The sequence below is a fragment of the Nomia melanderi genome, chromosome 8 (genome assembly GCF_051020985.1).
Source record: "Nomia melanderi isolate GNS246 chromosome 8, iyNomMela1, whole genome shotgun sequence".
NCBI classification, from domain to species: Eukaryota; Metazoa; Arthropoda; class Insecta; order Hymenoptera; family Halictidae; genus Nomia; species Nomia melanderi.
Genome location: NC_135006.1, coordinates 9,242,603 through 9,270,286, shown reverse-complemented (window position 1 = coordinate 9,270,286; position 27,684 = coordinate 9,242,603). Strand labels below are relative to the sequence as shown.

The window sequence follows — 27,684 nt, the reverse complement described above, 5'->3', positions numbered from 1 at the left end:
ATTCGACTCTAGTAAGAAAATCGATTTTCACATTATTTTCTAATAATAAATATGAACCCTACTCGAGTTATGTAAATAAATAACATCGGGATTTGATATTTTTGAAATAATAAAATGTTTTCACTTCCGATTTTAACAATTTATCGTCTTTTGGAATGATGCTGAATAAATGTTATTTTTGGAATTAACGTATTCTATTTTAATACTCGTCAAAGGTGAACTAGAAGGGTAGTAACAAAATTGTTATTAAAGTGCACCGATTGAGAAACCTGTCGATTTCTCAAGTACTGTGATTGGTTTTATAAGTTTGTTCTATAAATCGGCATCTTTCTTTGTAACAAAATGTGTCTTATTAAGGTGTTAAAAAGTAGGTAATAATACTTAAAACTACATAACAAAATATCTTTAATATTCTTAAAATTTGTAAATTTGTAATTTGTAAAAGTTCATTTCATTTCAAACAATACAAAATATTCTTATAATCTGAAAACGAAAAATTCGCCCACCGAATGATATAAATTTTCTTAAATCATCGAATGAAGTATTAACACCTTCTTATACAAATAAATTTTAAAAATTCAGAAAAAGCTTAATCAAATACAAAATATATTATTTTTTATCATTAGAAAACGATTGTTTGAAATATTTGTTAGTGTATATTTTATTCCTGTATCTTTTATGGTTCAGAAGCTATACCTAAATGCTACCAAAATTTTCCAAGCCAATATTCGTCTTCGACGTGTTGGTCAAAATCCGTTCCGCATTTATTATCAATCCCAAAGACGCAATACAGTTTGGTAGCTACGCGTATCTCGGTGGAATCGAGGCAAGGCGAATGATGCGAGACAGAAAAGAAACGGGTAGACAGTTACTCCACCCTGGCACGAGTCAACCGGCTGGCTCACGCGACTTTTAAGACGCTGGAAAAGTAGGGGTCCGTATGTGCTCCAAGACGTTAGGTCGACCTCACCGGGGTCTCCAACAATGGCAACAAGAAGCCGAAACGTCGGTTACGCCTTGTAACGGCAGCTGGCACGCGCACTCCTCAGCTCCTAAGGAGACCTTTCTACTACCTTCTTTGCCCTTTTCCAACGTCTTGCGCGTTGGGGGAACCGGCCAAGAGGGAAGCCCGTCTCAAGAAGTTACCTTACCTGAACTCTGCCGAGGGATACCTGGGACATTTAAATCGGGGGACGCCACCCGGCTAAACCACCTGAATACTAGCAAGGGGGCATTCTTGATCTTGCAGTGGTGTCGAATGCCGGAGGCCTTCTGGAGCTTTGATTTTCCTGTCGATCTTCGTGTTTCGTGTATTAACTGTTGAATCTTGTATAATAAAAATCTTACAATATCGAATCTTTTTAATAAAATAGTGAATGCAGAAGCAAAATTTGTAACAATAATTGCACTCTTTCATTTTTTATATTTTATAGGTTCTAAGAAAATAAAACTTCAATTTTTAGTTTCGATATAATTATGTGGTTCATATGAGGCTGGCATGAAAGTCAAATTTTTAAACAGAAGTATAATTATTATAACTATGCTTCACTACGTGTCAATTTTTTTGAGAAAAATTGTTCATGTAGGCAATTTAATCTTACAACTATCAAGGAAGGAAACAACGTACGTTGAAATTAAAAATGTATATTCATATTTTAAATACCTCGTGAAGCCTGATCGAAGTTCCCCTTTGGGAAGTAACGTCTACGCCGTTGAGGGCAAGGACCGTTGTTCCTACTTCCTTTCGAGAAGGAGGACGAAGGGCGCCGCAGGATTTTTTGTAGCTTTCAATATTAGACGTTAGCGTTTCCCACAGAGAAAAGTCATGGGAACACACTGGAAGGACGGCGTGGAACGTCTCGTGAAAATTCTCCGAGGAGATTTGCGATCGCACCTTTGGGAAGTTTCCCGGGCAGCCGTCGTTTTCATATAAAGGAAACACATCCTAAAATCCTGCTTCCCCGATAGATGATCGCCCTACAGTTTTCAAGCTCCCCTCTTACTGCAAACTTTAAAATATCACCTTCGGATGATCTGCTGAGAATTTACCTGATCGAAGATAGCGTCGATCTAGAAAAAAAAATACTTTAAGAAACGCTTTGTAAATATTGCCTACATTACCAGATAATCTTACCACGGTTAATGAAAACATTCATACGTTGCCGTTAGAATAAAAATATTTTGCATCACGAAACGTAATTTATATCTGTCTGACAGTAATAGATACACTTGAAATATTTGATTCTTTATCTGTAATCTTAGAAATTTGTAAGGATAATAAATTTTCTTAGAATCGATTAAACGAAAGAATATTTAATGGTTAGTATAATAATCTTCAAATATTTCATAAAATGTTTCTTAAATAAATCACTTAGGTTTCGTATGATTAATACGTCCATTGATTCGCCACTGAGCGAGTGAACGCGCGAGATCTTCAGCACCGAAAAAGGTATCAGTTAATGTCACGGCCAGTCCAGGTTTCATTCACATCGGTAAACCGAAAAATCCCGGGAATCGTCGACCGAGGGAGCGGTTGTGTACGCGCGCGCGCGGTCCGCTCATAAAAGTGACGCGATGCTCATTATCGCCGGAATTATCTGTAATGCGGCATGAATGGCGACCGAAATCGAAATGAAAACGTAGGAAAGGTCATATTCCGCGTGCCAGGAATAACACGGCGGTGGCGTTGACCCACATTGTTTTTGAAACGCGATTAAATTCATTGAAAACGGCCGAAGGTAGATTAATGGCTCTGGGTCGCGTAATCGCGGAGAGAGCGAGGTAAAAAGCGAAACAAATTTAACGAGCTGTGAATTATGAAAATCGGTGACAGGCCGCCGCTTTTAAATGATCCCTCTTACTCTCTCCCTCTCGCGCTTCACTCTCTCTATCCGCCAACATCTCCCGTCCCGCTCGCGCTCGCGAAGTTTGGTTTGGGCGCGTGCCAGTGAATCGAAACAATTCGAATGCAAAATAATAATAAAACAGTCGGGCAGATCGTGGGCCGGCACGTTGGTCGGAGGTCGGAGGGTGGGACGGAGAGGGCGTCGACGTCGGTGAGTGGCGGGAGGCGGGGGGTTTGCAGCGCATTAACGCAATTAACCTCCAATTAATAACACATCAATTGACACCCAGTCAACTTGTTGCATCGGAGCAACCCGATAATATGCAGAACGCGTATCAGCCGTGTGTGTATACGCACGAGTCAACCGTGGCCTCTCGGTATTCGTGTGCGTGTGTCATTATGTGCTACGCGGACTCAACCCTGTGTGTCTGAGCCTGCCTGTGTCCTGCTACGTCTTCGTGTATGCCTGTGTACGTCTGTATATGTGTACGTGTAGGTGTACGTGTACGTGCATGTGTGAATGTGTATGTGTTACGTGATTAGGCATCACGAAACCGTGGACGTGTTTACGTGTTTGCGGATGCATGCCGGCGAGGGTGCTCGGCCGCGGATAATAATGAAACGAATGTTACAAATAATTTTATATCAGGGGATAGTCGGTGCATACCTATAGGCGGCTGCCCCGGTGCACGAAGGACACGGACCGATGACCATAGCCGGGTTCCCATGCAACCCCCTGCGAACACTCGCGCCACATGACACTTACGGGGGGTGGAATACCAGCGCACATGCCGTGGTAGCGTCGCGTAGCTTACGCCATGTGGAATACGCGCGCCATGTGATATTCACCGCGCAGAAACCTGCTGCCGTTGTCTGCCTACTTGTACGCCTCGCTCCCGCCGACGCCGGAAGGAAGTCGTTAGGGCTGCGAAGGAAAAGTATTGTTTCGTTTTCGTTGCGGATCCGACTGATCTCTCGCACCGTGTAGGATTTTGGTGATCTCATTTTTGTAAATGAATGTAGCCATGGTTTTCGAGAAATGGGACTCGATTTAGGAAATAGCGTATGAAAGGCGTGGTAATTAGACTTTGTCTTTGAGGAATTGCGGGGTAGGGGTAAATACGCGATTAGGTTATGAGAAATTGATTAATTCATTTTTTTATTTAGGATACGTGTTTTCAGATGAAACAGTTCGAAGTTTAATTTCGACGATAACGTCTTTTGAGATTGAAGAAATAAGTATTTAGCTGATACGAGAATATTGAGTTACCAGGGGTAATAGTAAACACTACTGTTTAATAAATACTAGTCTGTGTTTGCGAATAGAGTAAAGGATACAGTTATAGACGATGTCAATAGACATTTCATATCTTTCCTATCGATTTTCATACTTTCTGCCCTCGTAACATAGAAGGGTCGTCGCATCCATCGAAAGAAGGGAACCAGAATGGCTGCGAGGTATAGATTTCTTTCTTTTCACTTGTGGATTCATTAAAAAATTTCGATTCGGAGTATTCCCTTTGAAATCTCATACAAGGTTGATCTACCGATGGAAACCGCATGATCGATGGTAAGAGAATAACGAACGGCTCTCTTCGCCTCGAGCTTCTCGGAGCTCTCGGGTCTTTCTTAATTACCCAGACCTATAGGTGGAAGTTATCAGCGTCGATAGCTCGAAACAATGGCTACCTTGGATCGTAACCCCTTAATGCTGGAATTCTCTGGGAAAAGTCGACAGAATTATGAGCTAGCCTTCCATTAACTTCCACTCATAATCAACAGTTAATTTTTAAGGCTGCGCACCCTCCTCTCGGCCTTAACTTTCTTCCTCCTTTTTTCCCCCACTGTACTTTGTTTCACCATGTCTTTGTTCCTTTAATGTTTCTCCGATTTAAGCCGGCCTTTCCTCAAGACTTGGCTTTCATTACGTTTTGTAGGAATCCAACGATGGTATTGAACACGCGGCACTCGCCAGATCGGCCTTAACCAGTCGTTCTCTAATCTGGCGTAGTTATCCACCGGCATAACCTGTAATCACCCCTTCAAATCAAGTCACCTGCTTAAACGGTAAATATCGCATGACGCACAGGAAATGGCTGTTGTTGGTTCATCATAGTGTTTTCGCTTCGTTAAAGTGATCGATGCGATGTCATTACTCGGCGTAATGTGCAGTCAGCAATATCGGAAACCTACTTTCTACGGTACGCTTTCATCAAGATTCACCTATAATCAAAAGTTAGGGAAATCGTATATATAAAAGTATTCTTTGGAAGTTTCGTTAAGTAGTTATTGAATGAAAAATGAATGTAAAATTTGTTATCAGGATTTACTTTATAAAGGACGAGTAACTTATTGAATTTACCGTTCTCAATCGCATAAACATTTGCATATATTTTCTAAATGTGAATTTTATCGCTCACAACTGTTAGAAATACCATATTAAATATAAAAAAAATTTCATTTCTTTTATTAAGTCTAATTTATTTCAAAAGAGCCCAATGTTATTCTGACCCAAACTGGGTGTAGTTTTTATTGGGCAAGTATCGACGCAGTATAAAGCGTTGTTCGACCATGTTCTTCTCTTGTAATTAGCCCGACGTGTCGACTTCCGAGTCGAGGCACCAGTGGGAGAGTTCCTAAAACCATTTCCGGCGGAGCACCTTTTCATTCCCCCCGTCCCACGCATGACGGCCCAAAAGGGAAGTTCCGATCGAAGGTAAAATGGCCAGTAGCTTCCGACCCCCCTCGAAGTGCTACGTTCTTCGAGGCAGGTACGATCGTAGACGTTATCAAAAGCGAGACCATATGTCACAATTTTCAAGCGGTGAGTACACCCCCCGTACGTTGCCTAAGATAATTGCCAGGGAGCAATATCTTCGAATGGAATCTTCCTGTACGGTAAAAGGCTACAAAGTATAAAAGTTTGTGGGAGTTATAATTGGTCAAATAATCGAAACTTTCAAACGCTGTATTTCTGAATTACTTGCTTTAGAATATCGGTGACAATGGGAAAAGCTCATAACTTTTCTGAGAATATTATTTGAGATTATAAAATATTACAAACAGTTTTCTTAAGAATCATTGGTAACAGGACAAAGTTAATTCTTTATGTATTTGTAAGTACGTATTCAGATTTATTCTCTCCTAAATACATTTTTGCGTGTAATATATTACGTCATATTTCATTAATTAATGAAGACATTAACAAATATTTTCAATAAATATCGTGTATCTTTTGATATGCTATTCGATTAAAAAGATGTCAATTCCTCTCCTTCTTCGACGGTGCTATCAAACATACGATTACTTAAAAAAAGAAACTTATCCGAAGCATCAACGAGTTCACAAGTAAAACAGCTCATAATACGAACGCTTCGCCCCACAGAAAGTCACGGGTGATCGATATTCAATTATATGCGTGGCCACAGACGCAAGCGAATGACAAATAAATTTGAATTCCGTTTCGAAACGCGCGATCGTGTAAACGGTCGGGAACAGTCGGGGCTGAAAGCTCATGCGCGGCTCCAGGGAAAAAAGTACAACGATACCGTGCTTCCACCAATTCGCCGCTTTTGCCACGTGTTGCTATATACGCATTTCTCTTTGAGCCTCCTTGTTGCTTCATGAGCCGCGCGCGTATACATACGTCTAGTCGCTCTGTCGATATATAGGGACGAGTACTCGTGTCCTCGAACGCAGGCGGCTCGTGCGTAGGCAAACTATGGAATATGTCGGCCTATTGAGCGCAGGTGCTTTAAGCTGCTCAGCTGTTGCTTCGAATCTCATGCACATTCACGCAAACATATATCGCGGCGATATTGGTGCACGCTAAGCAGACGGCGCGCGGCCGTATCAAACTGCGCGCGTGCAAATGCAGAAGGTCGACTCGCGTGTACTCACGCACTTCTGCGTATCGGCAATTGAATCGTAAACGATCGAGCCTTGTCGTCGTTGAATGAATTTGTGGAACGGCCGGCCCGATTGTCGTCTATCGTTCCCCGTGAGAAACGATTCTGCAAAGACACCCTCCGATTAGACACGCGATTCTCAATCGGCGTTTTACCGTTCGATCATTTATTCGATGTAAGTTCGGAAAGTCGAAACGCAGAGGACTGTTCGAAGCTGAATACACGTCAAACTAAAGCTGTCGTCTATCGCGATAAAATCGATCTTTCTTATGGGTTGTAACCCCTAAGACGAATGTACGCAAACTACAAGATAACGTTACCCCATGAACCAACGGGTTGTTTTGTCAATCTTTTTTCTTTGTTGGATTTAACTAGGTAATAACGTATGAAAATAGATATCTGTTCGCAAAAAAATAAATAAACGCAGACCACTTGACAGCGGCAGATGGTGCGCTGGTCTACGACCGAGTATTTCGCTGTCAATTTACTTTTTTGCGATCAGTACCATTCCTGTCTTTCAACCAAAGACAACGTATAATCTGTTGTAAAGAGTCGACCCGTCAAGACTAGCCCTACGTTTCGAATAAGAAATTCAATGGAAGTAATTTTCTTATGGTCTGACCTCGGTCTCAGGTCACTTTCTTCTTTAACCGATCCCGCCGGCTCACTATACCTTTAATGTTCACTGAAACTGACGAGAAGACAGCAGTATTCTATTCGAGGACGATCGTTCACCTTGTCGCGGTGGTAGATCACCGTATGTTTGAATCGATACCACTCGGCATCTCGGCCTGCGTTTCTTGACATCGCCCTGGCACGATCGTGCGATGAACCGATACAATTTCCCCGTTTTTCCCTCACTTTACCGAAGAAAGGAACTCTATTTTTGTCCGAATGATTTTCCGGAGTAAACTGCCCGTAATATTCAAATATAAGCTCTATGTAAGATTGCAAGAGTTTTCGACCTGTGGAATTCTCTCATAGAAACCGATACGTAAACATTGAAAGCGACACTGATAAAAATATTTTCTGTATTTATATGAATGAACACATTCTGTTTGCATGTAACCTTCATTTCCATCTGCATTAACTAAGAATTCCGTAGTATGTGGAACGTAGTCGTAATTCATAACAATAGCGTTACTTCAACCCCTTCTCTTACAATAGTGAACCAAACACGACGCGAAGATTTTCAAATTAAATTTAATAAATTCGAAAGTAACGTTACATTATAATCATGAATAACGAAATTCTATATTAAATATATCGAATGAACATACACATGATCCTTCTCCACGACAAAAAAATAACAAATGATAAAAAAGTTCTGATGGAGCTAGTTATGGAATAAATCATGCGATGAGGGTTTAACATTACATTCGATCCTATTTCCAAAGCATTAAAATTTCGTTAAGCAGGGTTATGTCACGGGTAAAAGTTAACAATCGCTACACACGTTTCCGTAGACATATATCTATTTGCGGAAGCGCGGTAGCATCTATATACGGACCGCGTCTGAAATAAAAAAAAAAGAAGAAAGGGAAAGAAAGAAAGAAACGAACGAACGAGCGAACGGACGAACGAACGAACGAACGAACGAACGAATGAACGAACGGTTCAGTTTCAAAGTTTGCGTCTAACATCGATTTCCCTTCATTGACCGCGTGCAGGCGAGCCACTTTCGCATTCGAACTAAACGGGGGTTCCGACGTTATTTCTGTTGCAGACGAATAAGAAGAACCGCGGTAACGAAAATCGAGACGAGGGAGAGAGGGGCAGCCAGCCCTTTGGTGAGCTCGAAGGATGCAGCTCCCAGGCGGGAGCACGAGGATTCCACCCGCGAGATCACCGGCACCACTTCCCGTAATCGTTGACGGGTGTAACGTATCGTCGACTGTCGCCAAGGAACGTAAGAACGGTGGTAACGCGAATGGCCGTGTCGGTGCCGGCTTGAATCACCATCGTGGCAAGAACTCGCTGATAAACAAAAGCATCGGTAACAGTCCCCACGGCGTGTCCCGTGTCGCGAAAAGAAGTCGCCACATCGAGACGAAGACGAATCGCCGACACCGAGTCACCGCGAAGCCCCAGCTGTTGGCGTCAACCCCGCGACGGAAGGAGGGTGGCGAAGAATAGTGAAAAGAAGTCGCAGAAAAACCGAGAAACGACGGAAGAAGTGGAAAAGGAGGCGCGAGAAAAGGAGTCGAGGAGGAAGCAAAAGTTCGCCGGGAAGGAGAAGGCTGCCGACGTCGTCGTCATCGACGACAGCGGAGAAGGCGAAGGAGGAGAAGGAGGAGGCGAAGGAGAAGGAAGAGGAAGTGGAAGAGGAAGAGGAAGAGGAAGAGGAAGAGGAAGAGGTGGTGGAAGAAGAGGAGAAAGAAGAAGAGGCGGCGGCGGCGGCGGCGTAGCGGCTGGAGAAGGAGGTGGAGGAGGAGGAAGTGGAAAAAGAAGTGGCGGCGGAGGCGGAGGCGGTGGCGACGGCGGAGAAGGAGAAGGAAGCGGCAAAGACGAAGAAAGTGGAGAGGGACGAGTGCCGGCGGTCAGAGTGGGGAGCGTAAGGTGGAAGGAACGAGGAGGAAAGGCGGCCGTGGTAGGGGAAACTGCGAGTGTACGGAGCAGAGAAGCCGAGGCAGCGCGCTGAGCCACGAGGGGCTATTCGAGCGTGAAGGGGAGGGGTGACAAGAAACCCTGGCGGGGAGGGGACGCGGAGGCCTTCGGGGGGCCGACCAACCAGACGGCCGATGATGTCATCGGGGGAGGAGACCGAGTATTTCGCCCCCTACGGAGCAACTACGGAAAGCAAGCAACAGCAACTCCAGAAGAAGCAGAAGCGCACCAGACAGCGCGTGGACGCCGGCGAGCCGCGCAACAACTATTCGAGTATACCGCACTTCACCTCCCGGCCATCCTTCCACGGTGGTGGTCTATACGGTTCGATTTTCGGTGGCAACGGGCCATCGCATCCACAACCGCCACAGCAACAGCCGCAACATCACCAGCCACAGTCGCAACAACAACAGCTCCAGCAACAACAGGCTGGAGCGGCCGGCAGTCAAGGTCACTTAGGCACAGCTACGACGGGTCCCACCGTTCAGCAGCATTCCGCCCAAGCGGCATTCGGTTTCTTCGGGGCACCGGGTTACGGCCCCGCCAAGATGTTGAACGAGCTGCTCGGACGACAAGTCAAGCAGGCCAGTGACGCCGGTGGTTCACCGCCAGAGGGCGGCCACGGGATGACTGGCGCCGGCATGGATTCCGCCGCGAATTTGCAATCGGGTACTGTGGTTAATTGCGACGATCCCGCCACCGCCGAGCTCACGCAGCACATGCTTCGTGACATACTGCAAGGGCGCAAGCTCGGCGCGCTCTCGGTACAGGAACAGCCGAACAACAATAACAGTATACACAGCAACAATAACAACAACAATACCACGGATCTACTTAAATCGCAGCAACAGCACCAGCACAGCCCTCAGCAGCAAAATTGTGATAGTGCGCGTAGTGGAACAGTGCAGAGTGGCGGCGAGGAGAGTGTCGACGGTAATAATATCGTGAACAACGCGAGTCACAGTGATCGTGATACCGTGATGCCGGGCGATGCTGAGGATAGCGCGGAGGACGCAGCCGCGGCTGCACGTGCTATGGAGGAGGCGTTCGCCGAAGCGGGCATGGAGCCCGGGGCCAATTTGGACGGGTCGGACTGCGAACAAAGTTTACCGCCTAGTCCCACGCAGCCAAGGTCGGGATCAGTTTCCGTCAAGGAGGAGATACAAGACTCGTTGAATATCAAACGGAGTCCGAGTAACTCCCCTTGCCCGATTGTGCCGAAGACAGAGACCAGCTCGCCCACGACTGAGATCAAGCGCGCCCGTGTCGAGAACATTGTCAGCACGATGCGCAGTAGTCCTGCCCTCCAAACACCCGCGGTGAACGGTTGCAAGAAACGCAAGCTCTACCAGCCACAGCAGCAGACCGTGCACCACGTTCTCCAACACACCGTCAACGACAGCATGATAGACGACGAGGAGGAGAGCGAGGAGGAGGAGGACCCTTCGACGATCAGGCAGAAGGAGAGGGAAAAGGACAATCTGAAGAGTCAGCTGAAGTTGTTGCACGAGCAGCTGGCGGTGATGCAGCAAAAATACAATGAGCTATCGAGCAAAATGGATCCGGACACAAGCGAGAGCGGCGACGCACCCGCGAGTCCTCAGCAACAACCTCAACCTCAACCACCACCGCCTAGACCACCGCGACCTCATCCACCGGCGTACAATGGGCTCCCAGCCATACCGCCCGAACATACGCACGCTTCAGCAGCTATATACCACATGGGACACAAAGCCTACCTCGAGCAGCAACACGCCGCTCTGGAGAGAATAAAACAGCATCAGGAGGCTGCCGCGAGGCAGCAACAACAGCAGCAGCAGCAGCAACAACAACAACAACAGCAGCAACAGCTCCAACGGCAAACCCCTCCGCCACCCCCTCCGAGTCAAATACAACAACAGAGTCAAAGCAATACCGGGCCGTCCACGCCGCAAACGCCGCAAATGCAATCGGCGAGTGCGCATCTTCAGCACAAGGACTTCCAAGAGAGGTTAAGTGTTTTCAGAGGTGCCGCCGCCGCGGTCGGCTCGTCGGTTCCACATATCACTGGTGCGGACCTGGAAGGCCTGGCGGACATCCTCAAAACAGAGATCACGTCGTCGTTAACGAACCTGATCGACAGTATAGTGACGAGATTCTCGCAACAGAAAAGGTTTCTTGGAAAGCAGAGCGAGGCGGCGCAAATGGCCGCCGAACAATTGAACAAGGACCTGCTGTTGGCGAGCCAGGTACTCGAAAGAAAATCACCTAGGACGAAAGTAGTCGATAGAGGAGCGCCACAACCACCCGGTGGCCCAAACGGGCCACGGGGGCCCCACAATGGAGGGCCCCCTCCTACGCACTCTACGGGTTTCCCTCAAATCGGACTCATGAGTGGTGGGCCCCATGGTCCTCATTCTGGCCCCACGGAAAACAATCTTAATCAAATGAACCAATTGCCGCCGCATGCCAGGCCGAGTAGCGGATTATTTCAAACGCCGAAACCACCGACGATATACGCCATGACCTCCATGCAAGCGCAGCAACAGCAACAACAACAGCAGCACCAACAGCAACGCGAACACCAGCAGAGAGAACAGCAACAACGCGAACAGTACTGCAACGTGCGGAATGACGAGAGAGAGAACAGGGATTCGGAACAGAACGAGGCTCTTTCGCTTGTCATGACACCGAAGAAGAAACGCCATAAGGTAATTATTTCTTTCGTATACAATTATTTTTAATATACATAAGTGCCAAAGAATATTCTAAAAACTAGAATCACGAACAAAATGAATGAGTTTACATCGTAACATTAGTCCTTCAAAAATTTCCGAGTACAAATTAGTCTAAAAATCGTAAAAAGCTCATACACGTGACGCTCGGTTTGGGAACTATATCAATTTTGTGCATTGTTTGTAATATAAATATAATACAAATATTTACGTTGCCTGCTTCCTCGAACGTTGTCTCGCGTTACACATAATCATTAAAATATCTTTAAATACGTATTGCTTCAAATACTAATTGTAAACCTCATTCATTTTATACATTTGATTTTCAGTGTAAAATGTTGACACTGACAAAAAATTTCTAAAAAATCTATAAAAGCGAAATACACTCTCCTTGAAAATACTTACGTATATTTTAAGTATTTGAACATCTTAAATTAAATATATACATATATATAAGAATATATAATAAGGACCTCAATTTCACATTGTAAATCAAGGTATCAATTAGTATTTTCCTTCACAGGTGACGGATACGAGGATCACACCGAGGACAGTATCCAGGATCTTGGCGCAGGAGGGTAGCTGTTCTCAAGGAGGCAGCGAGAGTCCGCCGCCCCCACCCCCACCGAGACCTTACCACGCTCCGCCACCGATGCTGCCAGTGTCTCTGCCAACCAGCGTAGCGATACCAAACCCAAGCCTCCACGAGAGTCAAGTGTTCTCGCCGTACTCGCCGTTCTTCAACCCCCACACGAGTCATGCGGGCCAGGTACCACCCCGGGCATCGCATCATCTACCTGCAAGTCCTCCAGATGGAAGTGTAGAACTCAGGGATTCACCGCCATTGCCACATCCGCCGGCTATACTGCATCCTGCCTTATTGGCGGCTGCCCAGCACGGCAATCCAGACTATGGACATCTGAGGATGGACAGCAATGAGCGGGGCAGCGAATGCAACAATGGCGACATCAGCTACGACGGAGTGCAGCCTACAATATCCTTTTCTAATGCTACATTCAGAGGAAAAAAGTCCGCCAGTTGAAACTTGGAGAACGTCCAGAACGGAGCTTGTTCCTCAAGCAGAGCACACGGGTTCCGTGTAATAGTTACCGAATTGTCCAAGTTACGGTTCCGAGTCGACCGAGAACTGGTCAGGAGCCGGTGATCGGTGTTCTCTATCTGTTAAGTAATTTTATGAGAGGACAAACAGAGTCTGAACGTTCTCCAAGGAAAAGTATCGTTGAAGTTTCGATATTAAGCTGCGAAGAGTACAGGACCAGACGGTCTAGATGAGCCGGGGATAAAGCGATGAGCAAAATCGAGCGTTAAAAACGGTAGAAAAGCGAAAGAGTTGATGACGATACTTAGGAATGTATTCTCCTGTAGAAGGGAACGCGAAGCTTGATAACTTTCGAAAACAACGTCGAGTTCTCCGGGAGAAAAAGCCGGCTCGCCAACAAGCAGAAGGAAGTCGGGAGAATACCAGGAGGCGGGAGGAAGCTCGGACGAATGTTAGATTAGTTTGCCACGGAGTTAGGCTAATGTTGGCTGCACCTACGAGTAGAGTTTGTCCGGCAACAACGCGCGAGGTCGAAAGTTCTTTGCCTACTCGGCCCACCCTCGACCTCGAGTCTCACCCAACTTCGCAAGCCAATAATCTGTCCCGCAATTTCGGAATTTAACCGCGAAAAGGAGAGAGGAGGTGGTCTCTGAACTTCCTATCACGGCCGTATACTCGACTTATCGCAGATAAGTCACTTCTATTACTTCTACGGATGCACGGAGAATCCACGAGACTCCCTTTCTACAGGGTCAATTTCCCGCCAACTTGATTCCTTCTACTTGTCGGTTCACGTCTCTATATACATCGCTCTTCCGTTGCACTTCTCTCGTTGCGACGCTCTATCCTTCGAAATTGTTTCTTTCAGACGAAATCAAAATTCTCAACAATCAGTATTAATTAAAATTGTCAGACATTAATTGGATAAAATTGAAGATGACCATTCAACTTTGATTACATGCTTTCGTATACTCACAAATAAAAAAGGAAACGAATTGTGAACAAGTATTGAAACCAAATTTCATTTTTAAATTTCGGAAGCTTCCGTAGATTTTTGTACGTTATAAATGCTCGAAGATCCGCGTCTAGTAGCGACCGGAAACCGAGAAAGGTTAGATGTCCCCGCGCTGTCTGTGCAATGGACGGGTGCGAGAAGTTCAGCAGCTCGATTATCACGCATGACCCGGCCGTGGGCAGTTCGCAGCAGCGGCCTTCTCACTTACCGAAAGCGCTAGCAAATATCGGGCTTACAACCTGGAAAAAAAGACGTATGTCGCGGCAAGGGAGGAGCAGAGGGACGTTTAGCGGACGTGTAAACGCGTCGGAAACGGTGCAGCGTCGGTACTGCAACGGTGTGTGTCGGTTCGGGTCGCTCGATCGGCCGCGCGGCGTTCTTTACCACCTTTTTAGCCGGCCTTTGATGTAAAATCAATGGCGCATTTTTTCACTCCCTCCTCTTGAGGTAGGTCGAGCGCATGGCCGCGGCACAACCTGCTGTTCACCATTCTCCTCTGGATTCACCCTTGTCTCCCAATGTTCGCGCGTTCTGGGCCTTCGACGTATTCGAATATGCTTTTCACGCTGTCCGAGTTTCCTTCCCGGTTTTGCGGATGTAAGCGCGGTAAACTCACGTCGATGTGGTAGTTGCGATACTTGCCGTAAATATAGAACGGTGTCGTACCAAAAAAATTACGGTGTCCACTTTGGTACGAATATCGAGCTGGTCTTTCGCGATAGAATATTATTTGGGAATATACTTTGACGGTCGATGTCTGGTGAGGTTTCTTAGCTGTGTTGTCAGCCGGTGTCACGTGATTGTGAATTAAAATAGTCGATTTTAATACGAAAAGACGAAAGATACTTCTTGACGCGTGGACTGTGGACTGAAATTTTGGTCATAATTATTAAAATTTGGCGAATGAAAAATTGAATAAACATTTGTTTGGTAAATAACTAGATAACAATATGAAACTAAACGACACTGATGAATAATTAACAGTAACTATTATGAGTAATATTTATTTCGTTGTCACAAAATAAAAGCGTTCAAGTCACGAGTAAAAGCGTCGATTAACTATCAATTTTATAATATAAAGTTCGTAGGTAGAAATATTAAAATATTTACATGGTTTCAAATTACACCAGCTGTCCGTTTAATAATTTCAAATCGTTTGATTTACTTTATCAATGTAATAATTCAACAACTTTTCTATCCTTCCGTAATTGTAGACATCAAACGAATGAACTAAATAGTTAAAACTGTGGATTTCGAGGGATTTTACTTGTTGCGAGCGCACACGAATCTCCGTGTTTCCAGCAAATATTTTTATTTGCAAAGCAATTTTCGAGGCTCCGGTGGCATGTAATTATCACGGTATCGTGTTTACAAATCGTTGCCTCGTTTTTGACATCCGATGTACACCTCTTGCTCATAAAACGCGGAAGGCTGACGTTACGAGCCCTGCATTATGAGTGCAGGAGGAAGGACCAGCTCGACAACCGCGCGTCAGAATAATCCTTATTACCGCCCGGTATCTCGTTATCATCCATCGACGTTACCGCGGACGCAAAATGCGACGCGGGGGTGCGCGCACGTTTGATGGGAACGGCTACACTTGTCGACTCGTTCGCTTGTGAACGACAACTTCGCTTGTGCGCTGAGAGAGTTCGCGCGCCGACAGTAACACCAATAACGATAGGCGTTCGTGAAAAATTGTAAACGCCCCGCGTTTTCCCCGTCTCTGCTGGAATTAGATGGCTTTACGCGGATCGAGTGTCTAGGAGAACGTTGCACGTTGGATTTTCCGCGATCATTCGTTGATCTCGTTGTTACGAGTAAATCAGAGGGGAACAGTTTGAATGACCCGCTGTACTAGTCCCACGGGATCGTAACAATGTTCAAAAATTGCTCTGTTGCACAATGACGGTAATACAATTTTTTTTCAATCTCTTCTTTGGTCGAAAGTATTGTCCTAATAGTTTATCGCTTTACAATTCTGTGTCGCGACTTAAAAATGAATCTCGATAGTGATACATCGAATGAATTCCATTTTATTAGGATCTCCGGCACGCAGGATATTTAAAAACTTTTCTGTTTTATTGAAAAAGCCATTTCGATTTGATGGGATTGTTACGAGTGTCGGTTCAGCAGGGTTAAATAAAGGGGTCGCGGTTATGTTCATTCGTTCTTCGAGTTGAATTCTTGGAGAAGAGAAGGGTTACTTGAAAGCCAATCGAAGGTACAGACGATCCGCGAGAGATTGAACACACGGATTAGCCAAATAAGAATGCGATGAAACCACATGAAGAGATCCCATTACCGATAAGGAGTCGGTAAGGCTTCCGCTGAGGATACGGCCAATCGTGGGTCAACCTCGGCGAGAACGTTAGACCCCCTATTACCCTCGCGACATCCACAGCTTGTACGATTTCTAATCCAATTTGATACGAAGAAAACACGATTAAGTTTGAGATATTTACGTACACAGAAACCGATTGTCGCATTGAACCGACCCTCTTACGACTGTCTCTGGTTCCGTTTAGGTTATTCTGGTCCATGCTCTTCTCGTAACGGAATAATATATGATAAAACGCGTTGAAGCGTCCGTTCGATAGAAATGCTTAAGATTTAAATGTCAGTTAACGATTACACAGCAAAAGAGTATTTCCTTAACCACGGTGAACTCGTCAACGCTGACGCCGATGCATTTGAGGAAGGCGAAGCTAATGTTCTTCTGGGTCAGGTACCCGTCTTCGTCCATCCTCAAGATGTACTTCCCCGATATCAAGTTCAATAAGAACAACACAGCCCAGCTGGTTAAATGGTTCAGCAATTTCCGGTGAGTACTATGAAATTAACTATTCATGTTTATTCTGGGAGTTGACCGACGACTGTTTCAGGCTTGTAATCATTAATCTAGATATATCGTACAGGATATCTCACATAAAATGATTGCTTATTTTCTTATTTTGTAATGATATTTCATATATAATTGGATAGTGCTACAATTTTGCTTCTGAAATTCTTTTTTTTTTTGAAGTCTTTAAGGTTACTATTATTTTCTTTTGTATAATTCATGAAAATTTTTTAATGTAGTACTATAACTTCTACCACTTAATTGTTGTAAACATTGTCGCTATAATTGAAATGTATTAAGAATGTATAGAGATGATTTGGATATGGTATTTCCCTCTCAGATTTAAGGGCACAATTAAATTACCTGTTTTGAATAAGATATCCTATGTATTAAAACGGTAAACGATTATCAAAATCATAAAACAATTATCAAGCCATGGAAACAGTCATCGTCTTCTTATTTATAAGTTGACAGCAGACTTTATGCGTTTATAGTATACTTCGTTATATATCACAAAATATTCATAACATCGGAATACTTTAATAATATTATCTTATTATCTTAAAATGTTTTCTATTCTCTTAAATTTGTATATAAAAATTTGAATAAGGATAAAGATGCCCAGTGTGTTAATTTAACTCGCAAAGTCTATGCACTTATTACACACATAATTTTCTAAAATCCGGCATTCTTCAGAATTTTATAAAACATACTAGACCTTTAATTCCACTTGGAGCTCGATAGAATCTCCAATAGAGTGCGAAATTTCCTTTCGGTCCCCGTTTCTTTGAATGATAGTATAAAAGTGAATATTCGCATAAAAGTACACAGCCTTGTAATACATAATCTACAGATTTCACGGACATATTGCATAATCACAAGTTTTTCAAATTCTGTGTACTGAAAAACCTGGTAAGCTCTTTATCTCATTCAAACTCTAATGGAATCTTCAATACGAACTAGTGTATACGAACTTCCTTCTGACTCCAGTTCCTGTGAATTATAGCACGGAAAATCTATATTCGCAAAAATCCGCTGTCTATTAATAAATGCATGTTCGTCGTTCGTCCGAATCATCGTATCATTTCCAAAGGAATATAACAATGCCACCCGAAAATTTGCATTTAACGTTCGCGAGTATAGTCGCTGACAAGACGTGGCTGTGTAACGTCCAAGAACACAGTTAGCTGATCAGAGAGATCTCGATCGAGCAGATAAATCCTCCAGTTCCTTGGTCCGGTCGATAACGGTTACCGGACGTGATTCCGACTGTTCGTTGCGCGAATTGAAAAATAGGACAAGAGCAATGTGGAAGACGTTGCCGGTGTGCGATCCCATTCCGTGTATGCAAACGAAAACGAGCTTTCCAAGGGATCGGCCACTCCCTACGCAGAGAAACGGTCAGAACCCAAGAGACGACAGTCACGATGGGTGTGTCCGAATCTTAATTACCCTCCCTTTGGCCGAGGATAAGTAACGTGGCTACATTGCCGCCAGGTATAAAGCGTAGGAGGTGGTGGGTACCGACACATACCAGCTCGGCAGGCATTAGCCTGATTATAATTAGCCTGAGTACAGTACAGATCCGAGATATAAGGCGGTCAAAGAGGCCGCACTTGGTCACGCCGTTACATTATTGCCGTTTTCTTATCGCGAGAGACGCCCATCCTCCCGGAAACTATAACTTCGCAGCGGCCTTAAGCGTCAGTTGTGCCGACAACCCCTATTTCGTCGTATTTGCGACGTATAAAAATTTCTTACTAAACTATCAAGTCAATTTTATTCTTCCGTTTACGCAATACCAGCGAAATGAGCGAGAGATTGAAATTATTTCAGCTGCAACTGTTGACTTACCGTTCTTTCACAGTCTAGCTGCTGGAAGTAAATATCGAGATGTTTATATTAAAGATTGTATTTTATCATTTTAAAGTGCCTAGTATTCGTGTAATCAAAATTTCGACGAGAGTCCCATTCCCCATTATCCTCTGCTTCGCCGGTGAACGTTGTAGCCCGTTAATTGCATGTTTTATTGCATTATATTCGGAACAAATAGATACGCAAAACGCATACGCCGAAAATTAGAATACGCGTATGTTCAGTATACTAAAACACGTACGTGGAGTCATATTCACAGAGAAAAAGTGGCGCTCTATTATTGCATAGCGCCAATTAATAACTCGCAATTTTAATGTCCGCGCGAGGGAGGAGGAGCTTCCGCACATTAGAAGCGTCGAAATGTACCGCGAACTTGACACCCTCGAATACGATACTAAATTTCACCATCGATTTTCAATACGTTCATCATGCCGGACCATACGCGAATCTCCTACGAAATATTCGAAGCACTCGAGCGACCGGCAGGAAAGCCAGCCGCAAAAATTTAATTAACGCAGGGAAAGGTCCATTAAAAATGGTCGCGCGGTAAAAATGAGGTAGGAGAGAGCACACTTAAAATTTTGTTGGCGGTCCGTTCGTCCCCTCCGCATCCTGTGCTGGTCAAAAATTTGTAGCGCGAAATGAGGCAGAGCCGGGATTATCAGAATCGCGGAATCGTTTCGAATTGGAGCCGCGGAGCCAGGCTAGGGAGATTAGAAGGGAGTTCGCGGCGAAAATAGGCGCGGCATGAAAAAATATATATATACTATATATATATATATATATATATGTATGTATATCACAAGCTTGTACATGTCGACGGAGAAGAAAAGGGTACACAGATCAGTTATTCGCAACTTGTCTCTTCGGCCGTTGCTCTGCCACACGGTTCCTCCTCTTCCCCCGCTGCTGTTTCGTTTTTCATCTCTCTCTTTCTCTCTCTCCCCCCCCCCCCTATCTCTATTACTCATTTCTCTTTCTCTCTCGAAACATTTTCCACCGTAGTCGACGAGAAAGAGAATCGGTTAGAGTGGTTGATAAGAGAGAACGACAGCGGAGCGTGTTAGCAAAAGTTTGAAACGTCCAGCAAAAATTGCATCGGAGGCCGGCTTCCGTCGTTAAGCACAAAGCTAATTACCGGCTGAATATATTTCGCTACATTTCGTCGTGTCGGCCGCAGGGGTCTTCGGTCTCTCTTCACCGAGCGCAGCCACCGCCGGCCGTGCTTTCTTCTCTCTTCCTTTTCCGCGGTCTTGCGGGGCTCGTCCTCTCGGATGACGAATCAGACGAAAACGCCGAAACACGATGGGAGTTCACCTGGAATTCCTTCCAAGGATTAAAACCCCGAGCGACGCGATCACCCCCCGTGTTCCTCGAATTTTCGTTGGGATCGGTTTTCAAGCGAATGATTCGCTCTTGTAATCGCCTTTTTTAAAATGATAATTAGTTTTAAGAGAGTTTTTTTCTTGAAGTAACTATTCTTGAGATTTACTTGCTTCTTTTGTTGAACAATGTGAATAAAGAATGAATTTTTGGCATGGCTAAGTAAGATGTTCGTGGCTGCTGAAGCTTTATTTTGAAAACATGAATTGACGTGAATGTTTATGGAATGGAAAGAGATCCGAAGCGGGTCTGCGATATTTTCGGAATATTAAGAAATCGTAATTGAATTGTGAAGATGAGTAAATAACCAGGTTTAGAGTCACCAGAAATACGTTACATTCCTTTAGACTATAAAAATAAATTCTCTTTTTTAGTTTCATTTTACAACAATGAGTTTACTTCCGCAACAATTGAAATGGGGAGCAAAGCTGGACTATTACAAGACACAAGACAATTCGCAACCCTTTAACTTACTACTTGACCCTGAACAATTTTTCGACTATCAAAAAATCGTTATCACTCTGTATAAACGCGTAAGTGATTGAAAAAACTGCAAGATATTTTGATTTTTCGAAACCCTAGGTTGAAACCACCCTTCAGGTCGCGGCGATTGTAAAATTAACATGTTCAAAGGGGACTTTGCGTAACAGTTATCCGTGGCCGTTCGTGAAGAATGAACCACAGGGAAAAAAGATCTCCCTTCGTGCGATGTCCGCTTATAATCTCAATGTTTCTAGTTGGCGTTGCGTCCATAAATAATTTGTCACCTCTCTCTCCCCCGTGGCCGGGGAGGGACATCCTTAACGGTCGCGAAAGGGAGAAACGGAAACTTTCCTCTTGACAATCCTTGCATATCAGTTTCGTACAAGTTTCCCGTAAAATGGCGATTAAAGGACGACACGAAGGTGCCAATAACGTGCCTCATTAGGCACACTTTCACCCCACGGGGACCCTCTCTCCTTTGACGACTAATCACGTAAGGGTTTACCACCCCCGGACACTTTTTCCTCCTGGCTCTACAGCAGTCGTTGTCGAGCGTGCTCGATCTGATAGCCTAATGCACGGCTTCCTATGCGGAAATGCCTCGCTACATTATTCTACGCTCTGGCCGTGTACCCCACCGGACACCCTTCAGCCTTCCCGACCGAACACGGCTGTCGTTGTACTTTTGTCATGAGCGGTGTCGTGCTCCGTCACCATCGGCCCAATGCTTTGCCAATCTTCCGCTGTGCCGAACGGTTTCCACCCAAAGAAGATTCAACCGAATCGATCTCCAGATCTACTTTAACGTTCAAAGGGTTTACGTACGGGGCTAGAAATTTTGCTGCCATAGAGGAAAGCACAAAAGCGTTTCTCATGGAAATTTTATGACAATAGCTGAACATTGTTATTAATCTTTACGACACTCCTGGATTTGTTCGTACAGTTAGAAATTATTATTTAATCGTTCCCGTCGAGTTTTTCTTATCGGTTATGTTTAGTTCTAACTTTTTTGATTTCGGAGTTCCTGAGCAGTCCAAAAATGAGGATTACCGTATGTTCCCATGTTTGTTGAAGATTAAAAGCGATATATAGATATTTGAATTATTAAATGATACGAAAATATTGAGCTCTTCCTACTTTAATCGTCGAATCGCCACCGACGATGTAAATTATAGTCCAGATGAAGATAAGGAAACGCGGGGAGCGAATTTTTGGATTGATCGGGTAAATAACAGGGAATCATCCGAGGGTTAGAATTGTGATTGATAATGTCTGATAAAGCTTTGAAAACTACGAGAAAATTCGAGATTAGCACCAGTATTATCGTTTCGTGCCACTTTAAATTATCAAAATATTAAAATTATCGGTTAATATTAATGTTTCTTCGTTTCATTGTGTATTTCAATATTTTATTACCTTAATAAGAGGTGTTTCATGAAAATAGATTATTGACAATTTAATCAAACCGATTGAAATACATGCGGTTAAATTCTACTTAAATTCCTGATATTTTAATAGCAATGTGTATACATGTTTTACTTAATATGCATGGACCAACGAAGTGATTATAAATATTCGATCTGAATCATTGATCATTAAAATAATTAAACTTCGAATATAAATTCAAAAGAGTATCATTCTAGGCAAGAAAACTAACTGAAAATATAGAATAATTTCAGATGCACTCGGTTAACCCATGACTAAACATCTCGTAAACATAACTGTTGTCATTCCCTGTAGAAACTTAAAAAAAAATAGTCTCTTATTTCTACTTATCAAAATCCTCGAAATATCAATTTTTCTATCGAAAGATCTAAAATGTCAAGCTTTTCAAACATTCATATCCACTTTCTCGTACACAATTCTACAACAATTGAAACTCCAACCAATAATCCAATTTGATACGAAGAAAATACGATTAAGTATGAGATATTTGCCACAACATCGCTAAAAATCAAAATTCATCTATAGGCCCGAAATCTTTCGAGAACAATTTTCAAATTAACCATTTGTTCTAACTAACTAACATTATTTCTAACATTTTCGAACTAAACGCGATCGCGCTTCTCCCGTTTTTTGTCAGCAATACGAACCATTGTCCATCAGTATAATTTTTGTAAAACGTACCTGTACAGGGTAATAAAAAAGCTTCAGATTAATAACATTACAATGCCACAAATAATACGTATAACAAACATATGTATACATGTATAATATGTATAAAATGATATATCCGCATTGTTGATACCTATCGAAGAAAATCGCGAGAAAACGCGCGAAGACGAGACGCGGCCGTTGCAAGAAAAACAAGCGTCCCATCAAAATAATAATTCACGATGGTATAGAGATCGTGGGATCGTTTCCGCGTTGTCTGCCGCGAATTGCCCCTGGTCCCTCGGCAGCAAGAAAATCGGTCCCGAAGTGAAAACGCGCAACAGAAAAGGGATGGCGATGAGCGTCGGCGGCTGTACAGCAAGGGGTTGGCGGGAGGGCGGTGGTGAAGCGTGGCGAGGTGAGGCGAGGCGAGGCGGTGGCATAGAACGAAAGGAGACCGGGCGCGGGAGAGAGCGAGCGGGACGAGCATTCACAAAGCGATTCTTCGCACCCTATTTTCTCACGCGCACGACGAATCGAAAGCACGTCCGATATCTTACGGAGGCTCTCGTTGACGTCGAGCGTACATCATCCGATCTGCTTATACCGACGCCGATATTGACAGCCTTCATTCGATGAAGCTCGCCGGGGGGAATGATTGGGGTCGTCGATGACAGGGTTGCGACGCCTGTGTGCGCGGCCTGCCACCGCCGAGCGTTGCCGCGTTGTGTGTGCGTGTCTCTCTATCTGCCTGCATCTCCGCCTCCGTCCATCCGTTTGTGCGCGAAAAAAGGGAAAAAAGGGCGACAGAGAGAAAGAAAGGGTGAGAATCGCGCGCGCGAACTCGGGTTAGTTCGTTATCAGATCTCACGGTAGGACATGCGACACGGCCTAGCGCGATCTTATCGCGCGGACGGAAGGAATTTTATGTCGTATAATGGACAGCCTGGTGTGCAGGACACGTACGATGGATTCGCGTTACGCGGGAATGGTTCCTTCGTGACCGGGGAAAATCCAGCTGCGATTCATCGACGCTTCGTTTCGCGGCTACCACCTTCGATTCGTTGGCTCATCTGAGAATGAATTTTTCCGCGTACGATGTTCGAGGTCCTCGCTCGAAATAAGTTTATTTCGATGAAACGAAGTTCTCGTTGCCATTTGCGCACTTCTCCCAACGCGATGGAATCTTTTTCGTCTTATAAGAGGGATGAACATTTGAGAGTGTAGAATTAATAAGTTTCTTTATCCGATGACCGGATGAAATGAGTCTTTTAATTATTCCCAGTTTTCTTCTTTGTTATGTGATATGTGTAATAATATCGTAGCAATTGGAGTAGCATAAATTAATTAATACATCAGGATATATTACAAATCAGTTTCAATCAGCATCATCCTTATTGCGAAAGGTTGTGCGTTGTAAAATATGGTTAAAATACTTTCATAAACGATTATTTATTAACGAGAAACCGATACAGCAAAATAATAATTTATATTGCAAAATAATGCCTTTATGAAATCGGTCTCAGTACCATTTCAATATTCGAATACTCTTACGGTTCTTAAAACGTTTTCGAAGAGAAATGGAAGCGATAAATAGGAAGTAGGTATTCATTCGGCGACATTAATAATTTATATTGAGTAGGTCGCTGGTTAATGGTAGAAGGCACACTTCAGTGGGCCACCCGGTAATACTGCTCCCTCATTATTCGCTTAAAATATTCACACCGCGTAATCGAGAGGGTTGAAGTAAGACGGGGACGGATGCGGCAGTTGTATCCCGTAAAAAGGTTCAGAAGTGTGGCTTGATGAACATGAACGTAAGGTATTGGCTGACCGTAGGAAGTGTTTGGGGCCACCGATAATAAAATAATAATGAAAATTGGCGTACGATATTAACGATAAATCGAATGCTCTTAAGTGACAGAATAATGAAGCCAGCAGTGGATTAACCAGCAGCTTACTTATCGTCTCGGAATTCTCGATAATTTTCCGATGAAGGTGACCTCTTCTAACTAATTTCTTCTTTACCTCGTTCTTATCAAGAAGACAGATCTACATCATAGTGGACATTACGGGCTCCCCACTCTGTTCCCGCTCGCCCTCGGTGGTTAGGGTAATAACGTGGTAATTTTCTAAACTGGAAATTCCTTTCTCAACCCCCAACTACCGGTCGAGCACGTGACCGATCGTTAACGTCGGCTGTCCTTCGCTTCCTTGCTATCCCTGATGGCTTGCTTCGTGTGAAGTCCTTAGGCCTGCACTCATTATTCAACCCCTAGAAATAATGCAAAATACTAGATTCTCGTTTCATGATCTTTTTAAATTGTATGAAGAAATTACTAATTCACATTGTGTTAATTCACAACGTTAATTTTTTCATATACTACAATCATAATTGATTACAAATTATCGTACAATCCAAAACATCTTTATTAGTTTACGAATATTCATGAAATATTCTCAATGATGTAAACATCTTATCCGGAGAAAAGATTCTAAGTGTTCCCCTTGATCGAAAAGGAATTATAAGCAAAATTAACTAAATAAAATTTCAAAAATCCGAATAAGAAAATTTAAGCATCTCATCTTCCTATCTCGAAGTTCCAAGTCGTTTCGGTACTAGTAGTCACCCGAGGTTCGTTGTGAATCTTGACTATGTGCGGGCCGAAGGGGCTGCAGGCAATCTCCACGTATGGGACCGCGTGTGTTTGGTTCTCCGCAGTGGCGGCGGCGTCGGCGGCTCGTATTTTAATCCCACAAGATTGTGTACGCCTCGCAGGAAGAGAGAGAGGAGCCCGGTGATGTTGGCCAGGGGTAGGTTGGCAGTGGAAGGCGTGCGTAGGCGACTGCGTAGTATACAGGCGAGCGGGCGAGGGCCATTTAGCGAGAAGGCTAGACGCGAGCGTCGCGCGTGTGCCCGGCTCCGGTGCATACATATGCACATGGGCCACGTGAGCGTGCACCCATACGGGAACGATGACGACCGAGCCCCGGTTTTCTCTTATTGTGAGGAATAAGCTGACTGCAACCGAGGGAAAAGAAAGGGGGAGAGGGTGGTCGGAGAAAATTCGAGCCTTGAGGTAGCGCACACACGATACCCCGAGCGCGCGAGAGGAACAGGGAGGAAGATAGGGGAACCGAGAGAGCGAGGGAAACGTTGACAAGAGGAAAGAGACCAGCAGTTTCACGTATGCAAACGTCCGCAGGTGGAGGCTGGAGGTGGAGGAGATGTGAACGCGTGCTTACGTTCATAGGTAGCGGACCGTTCTCCCGTGGAGTATGTGAGCTTCCGGGGTAGAGCCGGAAGAACGCGAACCTTGTAATTACTATGCTCTCGTAATCTTTTCTACTTCTCTATCCCCTACCACCGCTTCTTCCGGCCTGTTCTTCTTTCAGTTTTTTACTAGTTTCTGCTCGCTGTTCCCTTGTTTCACGAGTCTCCGGGCTGCTCTCGCCCTTCCCCGGTTCGTCTCTTTACGCGGTCGGTACCCGTTCTCTTCTTTTTTTTGTTCGTTTTTCCTTCCTTTTTTTGGGAAACCGCGTGCTGAAACTATACGGATGTTGTGCACGGTCCTAATTGGGGTCGTTTTCTAATGTAATGTGAGTTTGAGGAGGGTGGGGCATTAAACATCGCCGCGCGGAACGTCCATTCTCGCGGCAGACGGTTATAATCGGTCGGATAATTCCCTTGTCACCGACGAGTTGAACCATTATTTTGTAGCGGCATTGTCTTGGAATTAGGTGTATTTACTGAAGACTGGAAATTTTCAATTTCTCGGTGCAGTTGTTACCAGTTCCGAGGGAAACAAGTCTCCGTCGAAGTTTTCTCAGTCTCGTTAGTTTTTGCCTTGAATGCCCGTAGCCGTGTTCGAGAAAAGTCCTCTTTCGATTTTCTTCTCCTTCCGCGCGGAATAGTCTGGGCCTCGGAAGGAAGAAAGGATCCTGCGCGAAATGAGCAAGCACGAGTTCTTTGAGACAAAAGCCCGGTAGAGAGACGGAAAGAGGATGGTCGCTGGCGGAGCCAGAGGTAATACATCGAACATGAAAAAGAGTTGGGGATAGCTGGAATGCTTGGCAAGAAGCTGAAGAGAGAGTAAAACATGGAGGGAAAGCAGAAGACGATGACGAGAGAGGGGGGAGGCAGCACGAAGAGGAATGAGAAGGGAAACAGGAGGAAATGTATCGCAGTAGCTCGCCGGTAGCCAGGACCCTCTAATGAAAAGAAGGAAACTTTGGTCTTTGACATTCGGGCCGCGGCCTTGCTGACGGCTATACCTGGTCCTCGAAGGGAACGAAGGAACGGAAAAGAAGAAGACGCCGGTGATCTCTTCAGCCGCAACCGAGACCCTTGAAATTCACAAAGGCGGTCCCTCCTTCGTGTTCTTCCATCGTGTCTGTACGCGGTTGTCCCGCGCGCTGGGAGTTACGTGCAAAGACATACACGCGCGTACGTAAACGGCGAAAGCCGCGGCTCTGTACAGCTAAGCTCCAACTCGAGGTCTCGAGGAATTCGCGCAAGCTCCTTAATTAAAAACTCAATGCACGGCACAATGGAGTGGCAACTCTTTGGGTACCCGCTACTCGCTGCGCAACAGCAGCCGCTGCTATTGCTGGACGGAACTACCAACGCTGCTGACGGTGGCCTTCCGCAGACAGGCATCTACAGTACCGACCTATCGTGTCAGCAGACTTTTACTTCTTTCCCGAGGAGATCGGGTTGCCTCATTCTGAATCGATTATTGAGAATGCGTGATCAGGAAAATTTCATCTCTATTTTAAATCCGCATGGCCGATCGATGTTTCTTACGTTTCTTCCCGTTTGGAAACCACGAGTAGCAGTATATCTAATTTCTTAACG

At 44.6% G+C, this 27,684-nt stretch overlaps 1 protein-coding gene and 1 long non-coding RNA gene across 3 annotated transcripts in view; both read left to right on the top strand.

Annotated features, from left to right (window-relative positions):
* LOC116427527 (uncharacterized) overlaps nucleotides 1-8,532 on the top strand; it is a 122,466-nt gene extending 113,934 nt beyond the window's left edge. Inside the window, exon 4 of the long non-coding RNA XR_012999217.1 lies at nucleotides 8,480-8,532. This is a non-coding gene — a long non-coding RNA (uncharacterized LOC116427527). The remainder of the gene's footprint in view (nucleotides 1-8,479) is intronic.
* Nucleotides 8,533-8,896: 364 nt separating this feature from the next.
* LOC116427547 (uncharacterized) overlaps nucleotides 8,897-27,684 on the top strand; it is a 76,368-nt gene continuing 57,580 nt past the window's right edge. The window contains exons 1-3 of one of the 2 annotated variants that reach the window (XM_031978010.2): nucleotides 8,897-12,050; nucleotides 12,598-13,068; nucleotides 16,819-16,973. In XM_031978010.2, coding sequence (XP_031833870.2) covers nucleotides 9,495-12,050; nucleotides 12,598-13,068; nucleotides 16,819-16,973 — 3,182 coding nt within the window. In that variant the 5' untranslated portion in view covers nucleotides 8,897-9,494. Of the gene's footprint in view, nucleotides 12,051-12,582; nucleotides 13,069-16,818; nucleotides 16,974-27,684 lie in introns of both variants that reach the window. The other variant, XM_076370171.1, reaches the window with a different exon arrangement.